The sequence below is a fragment of the Trachemys scripta genome, chromosome 3, assembly GCF_013100865.1.
Source record: "Trachemys scripta elegans isolate TJP31775 chromosome 3, CAS_Tse_1.0, whole genome shotgun sequence".
Taxonomy (NCBI): domain Eukaryota; kingdom Metazoa; phylum Chordata; order Testudines; family Emydidae; genus Trachemys; species Trachemys scripta.
This window is the reverse complement of record NC_048300.1, coordinates 140,114,928-140,133,810: the sequence shown is the minus strand read 5'-3', so window position 1 is coordinate 140,133,810 and position 18,883 is coordinate 140,114,928. Positions and strand designations below refer to the sequence as shown.

The following is an 18,883-nucleotide window of genomic DNA, read 5'->3' as shown; positions in this document are numbered from 1 at the left end:
ATCCGAAGAAGTGGGCTGTAGTCCACGAAAGCTTATGCTCTAATAAATTTGTTAGTCTCTAAGGTGCCACAAGTACTCCTGTTCTTTTTTTCTAAATGGATAAAATCCTGACTCAAGAGTGCATATTCAATAGCTTCAGCTACGGCGCCTGCGGGTGGAGGCAGGGCGCAGAGCTGTCTAGAAGCAGCCGGGACAGGTCGCCGCTTGCGGGAAGCCGCCCAAGGTGAGTGGCCCCCAGATCCGGCACCCCAAGCCCCCGCCAACCCCGCACCAACTGGACTGTAAACAGGCATTTCAGTGAAGATCAGAAATGCTGGTTTATAGAGCTTTCTGCTTGGTGAAGTGCTGGATAAAACAACTTTTACTGTACCATTATTGCGGTGTGAAAAATGTTTCTCTGGAGTCTGGACCTTGGCTATACTTTAATGAAGAAATTTTCACCTTGACAAAAAATAATTGACTACCCCTGATTTATTTTTTGATTAAACTGGGAATATGTGTAAAATAAGATAAACGTCAGGGATGTGTTTCTTTAAACTTTTAAAGTGGGAGATGGGATTTAATGTGGCGGAAAAATGAGTTGAACTTTAACAACTTCAGGGGGTTATTTTGCTCCAATGTTCTCTTGATTAATTAGGAATAAAACATTCTGAGGTCTAGAGAATGTTATGTGCATAACAATCTGCTGTAGATTCTCATGGAGAGAGGGTGGTAGTAGTAAGCTTGACTCAAACAAAAAGTTTTTCTTAATTTGAAAATGCCAAATATGGTGTCACTTTTACAGTGACATTTTCCTCCATGTGTATTCATGATAGTATTTACTTAGTGCCGAAAATTCGTTTTACTGCCTTCTACTTTCATTAGTGCTGAAAAAGAACACCTCTATGGAACAGCAGATTGCAGATTCTATTCCATTATGTGCACCTTCAACAGAATTGTTCAGATAGTTACACCTGTGCAAATCCTTTGAAGGCAGTGGCTTTCCACAGGAGTTAAAGGCATAACATGGCTTGAAGAACTTTATAAATGATATGGTGTATGAGATGTAAAGAACCCAGCATGTCTATCAGAGACCAGGCTGAATTTTCAGGGTTGGTAATAAGAAAAATCATTACTTATAAAACATGTTTGTTATGGAAACAGTTGTGACAGTCAGCCTCACAGTGCCATTTTTACAGTATCTTTTCAGGGAGGAGAATCACAGTTTAAGCAGATCAGGGTTGTGCCATGACATTTACTGCAAGTGTATGTTCTAAGATGCACAATGCAAGGACTATTTTTGCAAACTTTTCCTGACCGGGTAGGTTGATCAGGGTATAGAATGGGCATGGGGGAAATTCTTTCATTTTTTTGGTAGATTTGGTGATTTTTCTTCTGGAGTTCAGTTTATCTATAACAAAGTGCATAGCTTGTAAGTGGCTTACAGCATTAGGTGTTATCTGTACATCCAAATTATTGTGGATTGTGAAATACTAAATATATATTCTGACAGTAATAATATATTGATAAATTAGTAAAAGCCAATTTAAGTTAAAACATAAACTTTTTAATTTACAAAAGTATAAAATTATTCTTATACTTAAAATGTTCAAAATAAATAATTAGGCAACTTGTCACTGAGTAGCTTTCATTTTAAAAATTTTAATGTTCATAGTAATCGGTTTTAATAGCTATTGAGAATTAAATAGAAAATACACTCCTTTTAAAACTAAGTAGCAGTTTGATGAATAACTGATTTACAAACTTTCATACTATGATTGTATCATTGTGGAGATATTTTAGTTTCTACCAGCTAAAGGTTGAGAGAACCTTATAATGGAAGGTTGAATAAAAGCTCACTTCGTGGACATTTTACTAACTTGTGCATTTTAACTGCAGAATGCATTGGTTTACAAATGGCAAATTTGTTTCACAAGGATGGTATCTACCTATAAACTGATTTTAAGTTGAAGTTGTTATGAAGGTTGCAACTTGCACAGTAATCCTGTCAATTATGAAATGTTAGAAAGTTGAAACAAACCTAATGAAATTCTCAGGCAAAAGTTTAACCTGGAGTTAAGGCATTTCATTTTGGTGGGGAGGGAAAACCCTTGAGAATGGGAGTTTTCGAGGGGAGAAAACCCACAAATGATGTCTTAGAAATCCAAAGTTAAGATTTTACTTATTATTTCTACTTGTAACTGTGAGATTTTGGGGGTCACCCAGACAGGTGAGAGGTTCTGTCACTGCCTGCCTTATAACCTGAGTGTGCCTTAATGCTGTGCTACTGTGGCTCACATCCCGGACACCAGTAGCCTGCCCACAAGCACAGGCCTCACCCTGGCTTCCATCAGACTAGTTACTCCCTGTAGGATGACACCATCAGCCTTTCTAGTCCTGAGCCTCCTCAAATCCATCCTTCCTGAGTTCTTAGCTACCAGACACTTGGACTTTCCCCCTCTGGTTTGTCACCACCAAAGGTGTGAAACTAGCCCCCAGTTATCAGTTCACTTGGGCCCCCACACTCCACAGAGCTTGCATAACAAACCCTGCTTAGGGTAAAAATAAACAAAAGGTTTATTTAATAGAAAAAGATTCAAAGATGAAATGATAAGGGAGAGCAAACATACAAGTTATACAGTAAATAAACTGACGAAACTTCAGGCTTTACACTTCTGTATTAGATAAAATCCCTTTTCTAATACTAGTTGCCTATTGCCTTTGAACAGTTTCCCAGCTTACAACCTAGCCATGGGGAGGATCCAATATTCAGACAGCCTGCCACCTTTGAGACTGTCCCTCAAGTTCTGGAAGAAAACTCCAGTTTTAAGTCTCCTATTTAAAAGGCTCTTTTCCCTTTCTCCTGGCATGGAGACTCATGGTTTTGGGCAAACATCTGGCTTAGTAGGTTCCACTCCCTGTCTAATAACTCACTGTTCTACTGTGAAGTGGAGCCAAAGTTTTAGCCCAGATTTCTTTCCCATTCTGTGTTGTTGTCAGGTAGTGCCTGTCTTGGCAGTCAGCCTTTAGGGGTGGAAGAGGTAAGTATGTCATGGAAATCATTAGCTCTAAAATGCATCAGAGTGGATTTATTTTAAATCAGTGATTTATATCAACAATTTTAACCATGATTTAAATGAGCAAGTAAGAAACCTTGATTTAATTAATCAATTTTAATATTGTTTTGCATTTGTACTTTTAGTTATTTTCCAAAAGAAAGGTTGATTCTCATTGGTTGGTAACCATCTAAACATGTTGAATTGCAACTAAATTTGGTGCTTCTTTTTGCTAACCAGGAAGATACATTATAGCTATATACATTTTTGTTTTGTTTTGTTTTCATCAAAAAGTTTAGTGGCAATTGAACATCTAACTTAATGGATGTCAGTGTAAATGAGATAGGATCAGAGGCTAAAATAGGGAAAGAACAAGTTAAAAATTACTTAGACAAGTTAGATGTTTTCAGGTCCCCAGGTCCTGATGAAATACAGCTTGGAATACTCAAGAAGCTGATTTGAGGAGATATCTGCGCCATTAGTGGTTACCTTTGAAAAGTCATGTAAGATAGGTGAGATTCCAGAGAACTGGAAAAGGGCAGATATAGTGCTCACCTATGAAAAGGGAAATAAGAACAACCTGGGGAATTACAGACCAGTCAGCTTACCTTCTGTACCTGGAAAGATAATGGAGCAAATAATTAAGCAATCAGTTTGCAGACACCTAGAAGATAATAAGGTGATAAGTAACAGCATGGATTTGTCAAGAGCAAATCATGTCAAACCAACCTAATAGTTTTCTTTGACAGGGTAACAAGCCTCGTGGATAGGGGGAAGCGGTAGATATGGTATATCTTGACTTTAGTAAAGCTTTTGATACTGTATCACATAACCTTCTCATAAGCAAACTAGGGAAATACAGCCTAGATGGAGCTACTATAAGGTGGGTGCATAACTGGTTGGAAAACTGTCCCCAGAAAGTAGTTATTAGTGGTTCACAGTCAAGTTGGAAGGGCATATTGAGTGGGGTCCTGCAGGGACCACTTCTGGGTCCAATTTTGTTCAATGTCTTCATCAATGATTTAGATAATTGCATAGCGAGTACACTTATAAAGATTTCGGATGATACCAAGCCGGGAGGGGTTGCAAGTGCTTTGGAGGATAGGATTGTAATTCAAAATGATCTGGACAAACTGGAGAGATGGTCTGAAGTAAATAGGATGAAATTCAATAAGGACAAATGCGCAGTACTCCACTTTGGAAGGAACAATCAGTTGCACCCATACAAAATGGGAAATGACTGCCTAGGAAGAAGTACAGTGGAAAGGGATCTGGGGGTCATAATGGATCACAAGCTAAATATGAATCAACAGTGTTGCAAAAAAAGCAAACATCATTCTGAGATGTATTAGCAGGAGTGTTGTAAGCAAGACACAAGAAGTAATTCTGCTCTACTCCGCGCTGATTAGGCCTCAGCTGGAGTACAGGCAGTCCTCAACTTTACGACATTCGACTTATGACAAACAGCACTTAGGACGTTTCTGAATTGACACCCTGATTCAACTTACGACAATTGGTTTCGACTTTACAACACTCAGTCCCGCCATGGAGTGGATTGCGGTTCTGAGTTACAACGTTTTGACTTATGATGCAATGTTCAGGAACCAATTGTGACGTAAGTCTGAGGACTTACGTATTGTGTCCAGTTCTGTGCACCACATTTCAGGAAAGATTTGGAAAAAGTCCAGAGAAGAACAGTAAAAATGATTAAAGACTTAGAAAACATGACCTATGAGGGAAGATTGAAAAAATTAAGTTTGTTTAGTCTGGAGAAGAGAGGACTGAGGGGGGACATAGCAATTGTCAAATACATAACAGGTTGTTACAAGGAGGATAGGACAAGAAGCAAGGGCTTAAATTGCAGCAAGGGCAGTTTAGGTTGAACATTAGGAAAAACTTCCTAACTGTCAGGGTAGTTAAGCACCGGAATAAATTGCCACGAGGGGTTGTGGAATCTCTGTGCTCTAAGATTTTTAAGAGCAGGTTAGACAAACACCTGTCAGGGTTGGTCTATACTTGGTCCTGCTATGTGTGTATGGGACTGGACTAGAAGACCTTTCGTGGTCCCTTCCAATCCTACGATTCTATGATTGATTTAAACAATTACATAGTTTAACTGACATTTATTCATGTTCTTAATTTTTATGTTAGAAAATGGTGAATGATGCATTTCTTACTAGGTGATTAATTTTTTTACTTGAGATTTGCGTCAAGCTCTGTTTGGATGGAAATTCAAAGTCAATTAAAAATGCACAAGAACAGCATTGTAAAATTGTGTTTATTAATTAAAATATGCTGGATACATAAGGAAAAAGAGTTTATCAAAAATGTTTCAAAACACGTTTTGCATGCAAAACTAACCGATTTATTAAAGAAAAGAAGTATGGAATGGATTGTTTCTGGCCACTGTGTGGTTCAAGGTTTAGGACTAGTAAAGCTCAGCTATAAATAAACACTATGTGTAAGAGGAAGTGGAAAACATCTTTTTCAGCTCCCAGTTGATTTCTCAACTTTGAATGAACTAGTCATTCAACTGAACTAGTTGAATAAAGTGAAATGAAGAAAATATTCTTTCTATACCTGCAGGAGATTACTGCTGTCAAAAGATGGTTTAGCACTTCAACAAACTCTGGTTCCAGGTGCTAAGCCAGTAAATTCCACCAGTTCAGTGGTTTGACTTTCTTTAAAATTTGGCAGCAAAAATATCTATGATTTTATCTACCCTGAGCTACATTGATAGTGCTAGAGATGTCTGTATGGAAGCAATATATTTATATTTCCTCCTGTTTTGCAGGTTTGAGGTTCAATTTATTCTCTCAGAGCCAAAAAAAGAAGGGACTGGCAAACAGGGAAAAATTTCTTCATCTCTCCTTTCTGAGTTTGTGAAAAGAAGCAAAAAAGACTCTGAAGTACTTATTTGTGTCTGCGGTCCAGCACCTTTCACAGAGCAAGGAATACAGTGAGTGTAAAAATAATTATTCCTGTGCCTGAGGTGAACTATATAATTTTACCCCCTTTTAGAATTTCTAAAATGGTACTTTGAATTTTCCTTATATGCGAGTAAAACCATTTTTGTAAATGTTTGTGTTTATTAAGCAATAGATAATTACAAAAGGATAGAATACAATCATAGGGAAAATCTTGTTTTTTAAACTAATGTTGCATACTATGTGCCATTATTTTTATGTAATATAGGTTACTAAAATTTTATGACCATATTAGCTTAAAACTTATAGAAACATCCGTTCATGCCAATATTAACTACAGCCCAAGTTTCACCAAGTTGTTAAAGCTTTTACTCTTAGCAAAATATCACTTTCCAGTTATTTTTTGTAGCTATGTCACACGTTTTGATAGATCTAAGTGTTGCTTGAGAATTTTGAAACTCATCACTTTTTCCAAATGGGATTATGTCTCTGATATACTGGAATTTCTGAAAAGAGCTGTCTAAGTGGTGCCAATTTCTGATAGTGTCAGCTGAGTCAGAATTGAATTTGAAGAAGTTGTTCTATTAAAATCCTGTAGAAACATTAAAGCTTTCAGTGCATTTATAGTCATTTTATAGTTATACTAAAAACCTATGGAATATAAAAAAGAAAAGATGCAAGGAAAACAAGCATATCCATCCTCAAAACAGTGGGCCAAATATCAACGCTGGATACATCTGTTGAAGTCAGAGCAGTTTCAGAGATCTAAAAATATTTAATCTGACCAATATATTTTATCTCTGTATTTTATTTTTTTTAAGATTTCAGTGGGAACTAAATCTGAAATACTTCAAAATATTACACATTCTTGGTTTTTTTAGAAATTGATATAGCATCATATTAAGTATTTTTATGCAGTGTGTATGAGTTTCTGTATGGACATGGAGTTTGTTCTTAATGTATTTGCATAGCCAGACTGATTTCAGAAGGTCATCTTCTGGAAAAAGAGAGACACTGTTGCTGAACTGCAAACTGTTTAGCTTTACTGTTCTGCAATTCATATTTCCTTACATGCGAAGTAACAAATTTGATTACTGATTTTCAGGTTTCTGCAGGATCTTGGATATTCCAAAGAAGAGATCCATAGTTTTACTGCATAAAACAATATGAGGATATGACTGTTTAATTCATCAATCTTCTTTATTTACATTCATAAATAAGTTTAAATTCTTAAAAAGAAAAATATTTTGTATGCATTAAAATTTGACTCTTGGTATCAAAATATTTCTTGAATGGTATATGCATTTGGGGTAAAAGAATTTTATACTGTTTTCTTGCTTTTGTATTTTTGCTAATATTTACAGTTCAGCTAGGATATTAATTTATTGCAGAGGCAAGTAAATGTGAACAGTACATATTAGATATTTAATTTTGTTAGCCTAGAACTCTTTCCTCATAGCTCTGATTTATTACCATCCTAAGTACTGATTATATAGATTTTTACTTGAAACACTGTTCTTTACTGTAAAATGTCTTAGCAATACTGTCTGAATTTATATATTGCACTGTTAACTCAGGTAAATGATCACTTACACTATGTTCTTATTGGTATCAAAACCGTGTTTTACTTTTAAGTGATCAAAACATGTTCTTGTCCTTGTACATAATATTGATAAATAAGGTGCTCATATGTATGGCAAACTATGAGTAAAGATGCACTAAGTAATAAAGAGGTAAATATTGGATACTTGTTAAAATGCACACGGTGAGTGGAGTATCACTGTCATATATATGATAAAGTGGAAGGCAGATGGGAAGGATGATCCGGTGGGCAGGGCACTAGCCTAGGACTTGGAGACCTGGGTCCAAATTCATGCTGCACCACAGAATTCCTGCATTTAGCCACAGTTCCTCATTTCTAAAATGAGTATAATAGCACTTCCTTGCTTCACCACTGGTGTGAGGATAAATACATCCGATTGTAAGATGCTCTGATACTACAGTGATGGGGGAATGTATAAGTACCTTAGATTATGACATAGATTGCAATACGTTAGATTGTTTGGGTCTGTGCCTCTGCTCTCCAGTTATTCAAGGTTAATTATTGGGTGATTTGACTATAATTTACTACAGAGTGATACTTTGAAAAGAGAGCAGAGATAATCAGCAAAACTATTTACTTTTGCTTGGTTTTAGGATTATGTGGTGCCCCATCTGTTGCAAGTAATATTGCCCATACACAACATTCCCTTGTGGCTTTTAGTATTGTTGACGTGCTACTTTACAAATCTGAATGGCTATATCTGTCCTGCTTCAAAATCCTTGTTAACACCAGGCTCGCAATGGAAGCATCCTTTATTCAGCACATGTAAAAGGAGTGTTAGGGTGACAGTAACCACTTTTGTCAAAAGCTGAAACTGATATGTGCCAGTAACTGGCTATCCCAAATTGAACCATCTGAGACGAATGAAAACCAACAGTCAGTTTGATAGTACTCTTTCTTTAACAAAAAGGCTATAAGTGGAAATGACAATATTATTACATTGTGTTTCCTAGCAGAAGATAGGTTTTTGGACCATCTTGACAGCTTGTCACTGAAAACGTTTACAGTTCTGACCGACTCTACTAGCAGAATGCTTCAGACATTTTCTAATTATAGTAATTAATGGTCCCTTGGCTGGCTTAACAGATCCTCCATCTAGCTTGATAGCTGGTGTTTGAACTAGAGTATACCTTTTAGAAAGACCTCCAGTTTTGATTTAGGCCTGGTCTACATGGAAAAGTTTCATTGGCATAGCTACATTGCTCAGGGGGTGTGAAAAAGCCACACCTCCACCTGATGTAGCTATGCCTACAAAAACCCCAGTGTAGACATAGTTATGTTGACAGAAGAGGGCTTAGGTCAATGTAGCTAACTTTTTGGGGGTAGATGGGGTTCCTACACTGACAGAAAAATGCCTTCTGTTTGGTAACCTGCGTCTGCACTATGCACTGTTAGGCCGATGTAATCTCCAAAGTGTAGACACACTCTTAGATTCAAAGCAGATGGATTCTCCCTCCCCACCCCACCCCTCTTTTTTAACACCCTCATGTGGATTGCTTTTCTTGCTACATTAACTTAAAGCTTAAAAAACCCAACAGCCAACTTTACATTATTAAGGCCTGGGAATATGCAAATATTTAATATGTAATCTTTTATTTGAGCCATGATATTGCTTTGCTTTGAAATTATGAGCATATTACGAAATGTCAGTTTAATGGCAAATCTCTTAAAAGGGCTGCGGTTGAAAATACAAATAATAATTCTCTCCAAGTTGTGAATATTTTACTACCCCAGTATTCAGGATGGCAGTTAGTAACACATGATTTGGGAGGGAGAGAAATTCATTAATATATGAACAAATAATGCACTTGTTTATGTATTGAAACCAATACAAGAAACTGTGCTTCAGTTCTCTGAATATTCTGGTTCCTTCAGGGACTACTTAAAGTGTCCCTGAGAGTTCTACCCTTTTGTGCTTCTTTCTGGTGTATAAAAATCTTGTAGGTCTTCAGAAGATGGGTTTCTTTGGAGTGGGCTATAAAGAGCCCCAAGGTTCTGTTGTTTAGCTGAACTGTGTACCGTGGAAGAGAGGAGTAGCTTCTCAGTTTGACTAGAGAGACAAACTACTCTACCTGCAAGAAGGAAACTGAGGTAGCGGTTGGACCTGACAAAAAGAGAAGGTTCTTGTATACAGGGGTATTTGATGCCACGGTAAGTGTGTGAAGTAGTGTTTGTGGGGGCCTAAATTCAAATCCTAATGTAGGTTGCAAGCCTATGTCTGTAACTTCCTTTTCCTTGCACTCTGTTTTTATTTTCTTAGCAAAACTACAGTATAGTTTGGCATAGGACATAGGTGTTTCAGGTCACTACTGAGGTACGTTGTTTGTGGTATGTTGGAATTCACATGGTACCTGGATAAAGCTACTGACTTTAATCAATTACCTTAATTAAATTCATACTCATTTTTAAAGTCACATTTTTTTATTCGTTCTAGCAACTAAGGATTTTTTCTGGAAAACTGTGTAATCTTAAGTATCAGGGGGTAGCCATGTTAGTCTGTATCTACAAAAACAAGGAGTCTGGTGGCACCTTAAAGACTAACAGATTTATTTGGGCATAAGCTTTCGTGGGTAAAATCTGAAGAAGTGAGGTTTTTACCCACGCAAGCTTATGCCCAAATAAATCTGTTAGTCTTTAAGGTGCCACCAGACTCCTTGTTGTTTGTGTAATCTTACTGTAGGATTGCCAGAATAGAGACTAAGGACAGGGCCTGTGGCATGGATGGAGACCATCTCTGCCAAGGAGGTTCCTCTGGATCCCCAACAACAACTTAGATCTGCTCCTGCCTGGTGGAATCCACAGGGGCAGGCAACAAAATAAGTGCTTCCTGCTGTCCTCCAGGGCAAATCCCCCCTGGAGTGAAGCAGCTGCTGTTGATGCACAAGAGTGAATGAAACCCTGAGTGAATAAAATGGGAAGTTTGGGTTTCTTTTTGGTTAATATTTCCAAATCAGGATCTACAGAATAATTTATACTTTTTCTGCATTCCTTGGACTGTCTGACAAGGGTGAGTTAATTCCCATTCTGTAATTTTCTTCTCCCTTAATGAACATAACAAAGATCAATTTAAGCTACAGCAGAGAAATGATCGTATATACAACGGTTCTTGATAGTGGTCCCTCTGTGCCCAATCTTAATAACTTTTCTTTGAATTTTCAAGCATTCTGGAGTTAGAACCAGGGGGGAGGGATAGCTCAGTGGTTTGAGCATTGGCCTGCTAAACACATGGTTGGGAGTTCAGTCCTTGAGGGGGCCACTTAGGGATCTGATGCAAAATCAGTACTTTGTCCTGCTAGTGAAGGCAGGGGGCTGGACTTGATGACCTTTCAAGGTCCCTTCCAGTTCTAGGAGATAAGATATCTCCACTAATTTATTTATTTTAATTTAAATTTGCAAATTGACTTTCCTTATGGAAAGCGAAAAAGGTTGTTTCTTTACATTAGTAATTGGGGAGAATCAAATAGTCCAGATCTTAGTGTTTTGGGGATAAAAGGGAATACTCATCCCCTTGATCAATCAGTACCAGCAACCAAATACAACCAAAGTTATTAGGTGTTAGTGGTCACAGTCTGTATATGTTTGGCATATACAACAGAGATATTTCTATGCGTTTCATTCTTTGGCTCTTGGATTTAAAGTCTCTCCTTTTCTTTATATATAGTTGTTTTAAAAAAAAAAAAAAAAAAAAAAAAAGGTCACCGCTTGGCAGAATTACTTCTATTTATAGCAGTGCCCTTTACAATCCTTTGAATCACATACTATCTGCTTTTTCAACTTTTCATAATTTTAGGTATTCAAAATGTATTAGCCAGTATTCCATGTCTCACTCTGTTTCATATCTAGAAATATGTTTGGAATTTCATAAATAAAAAGAACATCTATCCAAGACTGTAGGTAATTCTACCACAAATTACAAAAACAAATACAAACAAGCAGTTGGTAGAATACAAGGCTCCCTGACCCCTGCAAATGATTCTTCTCAGAAGCTTGCCAATTAAAGTCTTGTCTACTCCTCCTTCATCCCCACCATGACCACTTAAGGCTGTTAATCATTTCAGTCTGCCTTATCTTTCCTTTAAATATAATGTATTTTTCTTTGTGGAGTCTAATTTAATATCCAGAGTTTTTTCTTTGTCAAAAATTACAATGTTTTGTAAAACTGATTGTTGGGGAAAAAGATCCTTCCACAGAACATTAGGTCAGCCCTTTGCACAATGTTGTGACAATAGTAGGCAGGAATTAGTTACATTTTGCTGTAGGAAGCATGGTCAAGACATATTTCACAGGACTACTTAAGAATTCTAAAACTGGCTCTGGCCTGGATCAGAGTGCTATTCTGATTCCCACTCAGTTATCTCATCTGACACTGTTGCTCACGTGCTTAAAGACTGAATTTCTGAACTGCCCTCTCCTGCTCCCTAAGTGGAAGGATGGTGCTTGGCTCTATTTCTACTTGTCCAAAGTCATCTTTGGTACAAAGTCTTATGATTAGATGAAGCACTGGGAACTGGTTCCCACAGCCTTACTGGGGATCGCAGGTCAAAGTAAGAAGTAGCCAAGAATATTTGGAGGAGGAATAGTGAGTATAATTGCTCAGTTTTGGAAGAATGGGGCCTTGCTGGGTGTTACTTCCCAGAGGCCCCTTCCAACATCTGATTGGATTCATCTGATTCAGAGGAAATAAAATATTAACTTTTAATTTGTGAAAATAGAGGTGATTTTGATAATTTGTAAATAATTTGTCAGAATACCTGGCACCTGTAGGTACCTATATTTCTGTGTCCTTAGCATTGCTAATGCCACCCCCTCAGAACTCAGACTACTACTTCGAGGAGTGTCCCTGTGGGTGCTCCACTTTAGGTGTCTTGGCGCCCTGTGCTTCTTGTCGGAGACTTGTGGTAGCAGTGCCCCGATTGGCCGTGCATGCGCAGCAGCCATATCACTCCGCTCCGAGCGGCTACCTTGCACGTGCAGCCAACCGCCACTCAGTTCCTTCGCTACCATCCTTGGTTTCGATCGGAAGGACAGCAGCGCCCTTATCTACTCTCATATTCCTTTAATCTCTGCCCTTTTCTCAGTTAATTTTCCTCATTGTTTATAGATTCATAGATTCTAGGACTGGAAGGGACCTCGAGAGGTCATCGAGTCCAGTCCCCTGCCCGTATGGCAGGACCAAATACTGTCTAGACCATCCCTGATAGACATTTATCTAACCTACTCTTAAATATCTCCAGAGATGGAGATTCCACAACCTCCCTAGGCAATTTATTCCAGTGTTTAACCACCCTGACAGTTAGGAACTTTTTCCTAATGTCCAACCTAGACCTCCCTTGCTGCAGTTTAAACCCATTGCTTCTGGTTTTATCCTTAGAGGCTAAGGTGAACAAGTTTTCTCCCTCCTCCTTATGACACCCTTTTAAATACCTGAAAACTGCTATCATGTCCCCTCTCAGTCTTCTCTTTTCCAAACTAAACAAACCCAATTCTTTCAGCCTTCCTTCATAGGTCATGTTCTCAAGACCTTTAATCATTCTTGTTGCTCTTCGACGGGGACATCGGTCTGTATTGCTCCTCCTTCACCTGGAGAACTCCCTTGCGAAACTCCCTGTTAGCAGCCCCTGTTCGCAAAAGGGGCTCTCCATTCATTTTCTTTTGTTTTCACATTAAAAAATAAATAAATAAACACCTTTCCCCTTTTTTCTCCGTGCCTTAGGCAGGCAGTCACTGAAGAGGCATTAGACTGGGACCATTCCCATTCTTTATTCAGCTAGCCTCTCGGACAGGCCTGGCTCTCCAGGTTTCAAGCGCTATCTGACCTGCAGACTCTCAATACCAGTGACAGACGGCCACTTGCAGTGCATCCGTTGCCTGGGAGAGACAAATGTTACCCCAAAGTGTCCCCACTGCAACAAACTCTCAGCGCGGACAAGAAAGGCCAGGGGCCTCCAATTAAAACTTTTAATGTTGGAGAGATCCCTCCAACTCGCGTCTGATCCCAAGTCCAGGGCACCTCCTCGCCAGTCCTCACTCTGCTTCGGAGTTTCGGCTTGATCCTCTGGGGTAGGGAAGGAACTAGGTGGTGGTTGGCTGCGCACGTGGGGTAGCCGCTCGGAGCGGCCAACAGGGGCACTGCTACCACAGGTCTCCAACTAGAAGTGCAGGACGCCAAGACACCTAAAGTGGAGTACCCACAGGGGCAACCATCTTGAAGAACCTCAGTTACTACACGAGGTGTAGTCTGACGAAGTGGGTATTCACCCACGAAAGCTTATGCTCCAATACATCTGTTAGTCTATAAGGTGCCACAGGACTCTGTTGCTTTGTACACAAGGTGAGTAACCGTCTCTTGTCAGTCTAACTCAGTCAGGAATCAGCCTGTCATTGAAATGTCTTTTCGCTTGACTCTGCCAGAAAGACATGATTAGCGTCCTCTTTATACTGTCCGTACATAAATAACCTATAGTTATTTCTGACTGTTTTCCTTACACATGTACTCTCTTCTCAAATTGAGTCAGCCATCTTCTGCCACTGCACAGTGTTTGGATCTTAGTGCTCTTAGGGAACCATCCTTGTCAGCTTCCCAAGTGGAAGTTTGGTGTCTGGACCCCAAAATACTTAAGACTTCATTAGAATCCATCATATCAGGCTTACTGTCTCCTTCCCATAGCTTCAAATTCAGGGCTTCCTCTCCCCATTTTCTGGGCCTGTAGCATATCAATTCAATAGCAAAGGCCGAGATCTTCGTCTGCCTAAATACCTTTGAGGATTTGGACCAAAATTCTTACAATTTTGGAGGAGGAAGCAGGACCGTAATGAAACAGTTAATGTAATGTTGATGCTGTTGTGACACTGAAACAAGAAGCAGATAAAAGAATGTGAGTATGTATACTACCTGACACTAGGGTGACCACCTGGACAGTCCTGAAATGCAGAGTTCAAGTCCCAGTCCTCGTCTGAATGACTCTCAGACAGCATTTATCCTGGATTCCCTGCAGCACTGTTCTGCACCTGCCTGAGCCTCAGGGGTGACACCAGCCTCTTCCCGATGTGGGGCAGTGGGCTGAGGTGGGCCATAGCTCCTTGTCATAAGGTCCTGCCCCCTGTTTCTCTCCCCGCACAGAGCCTCGCCCTCTGGCCAGGTCAGAAGCTGGAGCCAGGCAGTAGTAAGAGCTGCCCCGGGAGCCCAGGACATTGTGAGGAGCCCCAGACCCTCCACCTGCCTAGGCGGTGCGCCGGGGGAGGGGGGGTGCAGGGACCAGGCAAGGGGCTGCTTTTGGGCACCCCATCCCCCGGCGCAAGGCAGGTGGAATGTCTGGGGTTTCGCACAGCCTCCTGAGCTCTCTGAGCAGCTTTTACCACGGCTTGGCTCCAGCTTCCAGCCTGGCTAGGGGGTGGAACCTTGAGGAAAAAGGAAGGGCGGGGCGGGGCTCCTGCATATGTCCCACTTTTGCCTTTTCAAAAGGTCACCCTACCTGACACACAGGTGATATGGCTTTTCCCAGGCTGCAATTCTGACCTCCAAGGATGTTTACAAAGAGCTATAACAATGTATAACATGAATTTAACATACCATTTGTCAGAGGGAGTTGCTTTTTATTTATCTTAATGTCCAAGAAGGCACAGAGCTCTCATCCTGTACAATAATAAACTAATATTCCATGACATCATCAAACATCAGCAGAACTAGTTAAGATGTATTTTCATTTTTACAGAGAGCAGCCTTTTGATGTTCTCCACAATGCTGAATAAATGTAATAAAATTCAGAAGTACTGTGGTATAAGTTAGCAACAAATATGTATGAACATTGTCACAACTGTTTGACCTACATAGCAGTAGTGTGTAGAGAATTCAATATGTAGAGTGGCAGAAATATTATAAATTAAGCCTGACTCACCAACTGCCGCTAGTGTCCATTGCATGTAGGAATTAATATGAGATTTCTAATCAAGTACATTTGTACAAATTTTTGCAAGACAAGTGAGGCTCCCATTCCAGCTCTCTCTTTTTACATAGCACCTCAGTCTTATCCAGATGTTGAAATTAACTGTTGTCTATCTAGTTCTCTGTAATCATAAAGTTTATTACCACTTGATCACTTCATCCATTTTAAAGAGACTTCTCTATAACCCCTTTGATTTACCAGCATTGCCTCTTTGTTTGAAGTCAGGGGGCACAGTATCTGCAAAATGGCTGCTGCTGGTTTATGAACCATTCCAGAGAATTCCACTTACTCTTCAAATTGTTAGGTAAGTCTCTCAAGAATTAACATTCTATTCTTGAATAGGTAGAATCAGCAAGTTTCATGCCCTTTCTCAGCAGTGCGGGCTGGTGAGAATCCGTAGTTCAGTGTTACAAAGATTCCAATATTTAATGACTGCAGCCTATCCACATAGGTATAGAGGTCACACACCTGTACCATTTCCTTAGTGATTCTCATTTGTATTAATTTAATAAGCTATTTGCATATAATTAGGGCTATATTGAGTCAGTCTTTTTGCAGAAGCATACAGCTGCTTTTGTAGCTATCGCTTATGACTCTTCCATTAGCATATTAAGTGCCCATGACAAGGAATTTGTCTCTGCACTGTTCAGTTATTGAACAAAATGTATTGTAAATGAGTGTATTTGTGTCTAATTGAGTCATGGTGTATTCCCCATAATTTCCTTTACATGTGATAAAACGATGTGTGGAATAATTATAAATTGGATAAGAACATGAGATTTTGATTTTCTTCAGGATTTCCAGGGGAAGTACTTGATTAAGGTAAAGAGGATAATTGCATTGGCTGAGATGAAGTATTGAAGAGACATTTGAACTAGCATATTTATTTCTTCTAATGGAGCTATACAGCCACTTGCCTATCTGTGTATGCAAATAGATGGAAGGGATTAATAGAAAGTGGAGATGTATGCTTTAGAGAACTTCTAGAAATTATAATTGCTAATTGATAAATGCACTGCGCTATATAAAATAAATAACCAGACATTTGTGTAAATAATGTTATATGTATAAGAAACTACAAACAGTTGGTAAAAGGAAAAGTTTATACAAAACCAAAATTCTAGTGTGTCTGGATGAAAGAGTTTTGCTTACCTAAAAATATTTGAAGGGATTTGTCAGAGACATTAGAGGTGGGTGCTGACAACTATAAAGTCACACAAATATTAGGATGAACTAAATGGTTTTCTCCATCTCTGTCATCCTGAAAATGCAGGGATTTTCCTGTATAATATACTGTATACTTTATATGATATGTAAACAAAAAAGAGGGAGAGGGCATGCTTATGACAGTCCAGTGCATTGAGTAGGAGTAAAAGGGTGAAATCAGACAGCTGGATATTGTGACTGAATATGTGGAAATACTCTCTAACAGTGAGCTCTGTTGATGAAGTGTTTACCGTGGATAAGTAGTGAAAGATCTATTGCTTGAAACTTTTTAAAACCTAAACTTGTCATTGCAATGGAGATAATGGGGCAAGCTGAACTAATACATCTTTTCTATTCTCAGGTTCTGTGATAAAGAATTCTAACTTATGATTCATCACAAATCCAGTGAGTTTAAATTAAAAGTCAAAGGAGCAAATAACACTTGGGCAGCAAACGCACATTGTGCTTCCTAATTATGCTCTAATGAATCAATTTTGCTGTTTTGGTTTTTTGAACTGGGCATGACCTGCAATTAGATGAGCAGCAGTGCATAATCAGCAATACCTTTGGGGTATATAAATGTTTCATCTGGCACTTACTTTTTAGACATGAAGCAAACGCGTTTTTGAACAGGTTGATGGACGGGTATTACCTATCTTTGTTGCATGATTGCTTTTTCCATTCTTAACAAATGTTTTGAGAGGAAATAAGATTTAATACTGTACAACAATAAAATAGCATAATAAACAAAAGGAACAAACATTAAAAAGTTAAATATCCAAAGGCTCAGAGCTTTGGCAGTATTATTACAGAATGTCAGGAGTATTTTAGAGTCAAAAATTTCATTGCCACTATCATAATGACACTATAAATTCATGGTACATCCACCCCTTGAATACCATGTGCAGTTCTGGTCACCCTCATCTCAAAAAAGATATATTAGAATTGGAAAAGGCACAAAGAAGAGCAACAAAAATGATTAGGGGTATGGAATATCTTCCATACAAGGAGAGATTAAAAGAACTAGGACTGTTTAGCTTAGAAAAGAGACAACTAAGGGGGGGGGGTTTAGATAGAAGTCTAAAAATCATGAATGGTATCAAGAAAGTGAATAAGGAAGTGTTATTTACCCCTTCATATAACAAGAACTGAGGGTCACCCAATGAAATTAATAGGCACCACATTTAAAACTAATACAAGAAAGTATTTCACACAATGCACAGTCAGTCTGTGGAACTCATTGCCAGGGGATGTTGTGAAGGCCAAAATTATAACTAGGTTTAAAAAAAAATTAGATACGTTCATGGAGGATAGGTTCATCAATGGCTATTAGTCAAGATGATCAGGGACACAACCCAATGCTCTGGGTGTCCCTAAACCTCTGATTGCCAGAAGCTGGAACTGGACAATAGGGGATGGATCACTTGATAATTGCCTTGTTCTGTTCATTCCCTCTGAAGCAACTCCAACTGGTCACTGCCAGAAGACAGGATACTGAGCTAGATGGATTGTTGGTCTGACCCTGTATGGTCGTTCTTATGTGCACTAGTTTAGCGTAGCTAACCTAATTTCAGGTTCTTCTATTGTGGATAGTCTGATTATTTTTGTCTGTCTTTATCCCATATTATCCAGAAATTGCATCTATAAATGTCTTTGGTATGTCTACACTGCAGCTGGGAGTGTGCTTCTCAGTGCATGTAGATACATGCTAGCTCTGCTTGAGCTAGCATGCTAAAAATAGCAGTGTGGCCACAGCAGCACAGGTGTTTGCTTGGGCTAGCCACCTGAGTATGTACTCGGGATCAGGTGTGATTGAACTCAAGTACTTGAGCTTTTGCTGGCTGTCTCAAATATTTTTTTTCTGAATTTGCAAAATTCTGTAAAACTGCTTCTTACCAGTATACACTAAGGATTGTAAATGGTTTTCAGCGAGAGAGAGTAATCGTAATGGTAATGCGTGTGTTACTGATCTCAAGGGTCATAACCCTGGGACTTGATCAAGGAAAGAGCTGTGCATACTTGTGAAGTTCAAAGCACCCTCAACTGCTGTTGAAGTCAGTTGAAAGTGATGGTGCTCATTTCACAGGAATGCCCAGCACTTTGCACCCCAGAGTGAAAAGGAGGGGTCTTACTGTGTTAGGTGGAGCCAGCCTGTGGATTTAATCACCA

At 39.1% G+C, this 18,883-nt stretch overlaps 1 protein-coding gene across 4 annotated transcripts in view; it reads left to right on the top strand.

Moving 5' to 3' along the window:
• Positions 1 to 7,723, top strand: part of LOC117875136 (cytochrome b5 reductase 4) — a 77,803-nt gene extending 70,080 nt beyond the window's left edge. For all 4 annotated transcript variants that reach the window (XM_034766108.1, XM_034766110.1, XM_034766106.1 and 1 more), the window contains 2 exons: positions 5,830 to 5,994; positions 7,068 to 7,723. In XM_034766108.1, coding sequence (XP_034621999.1) covers positions 5,830 to 5,994; positions 7,068 to 7,122 — 220 coding nt within the window. In that variant the 3' untranslated portion in view covers positions 7,123 to 7,723. The remainder of the gene's footprint in view (positions 1 to 5,829; positions 5,995 to 7,067) is intronic.
• The last annotated feature ends 11,160 nt before the right edge of the window (positions 7,724 to 18,883 follow it).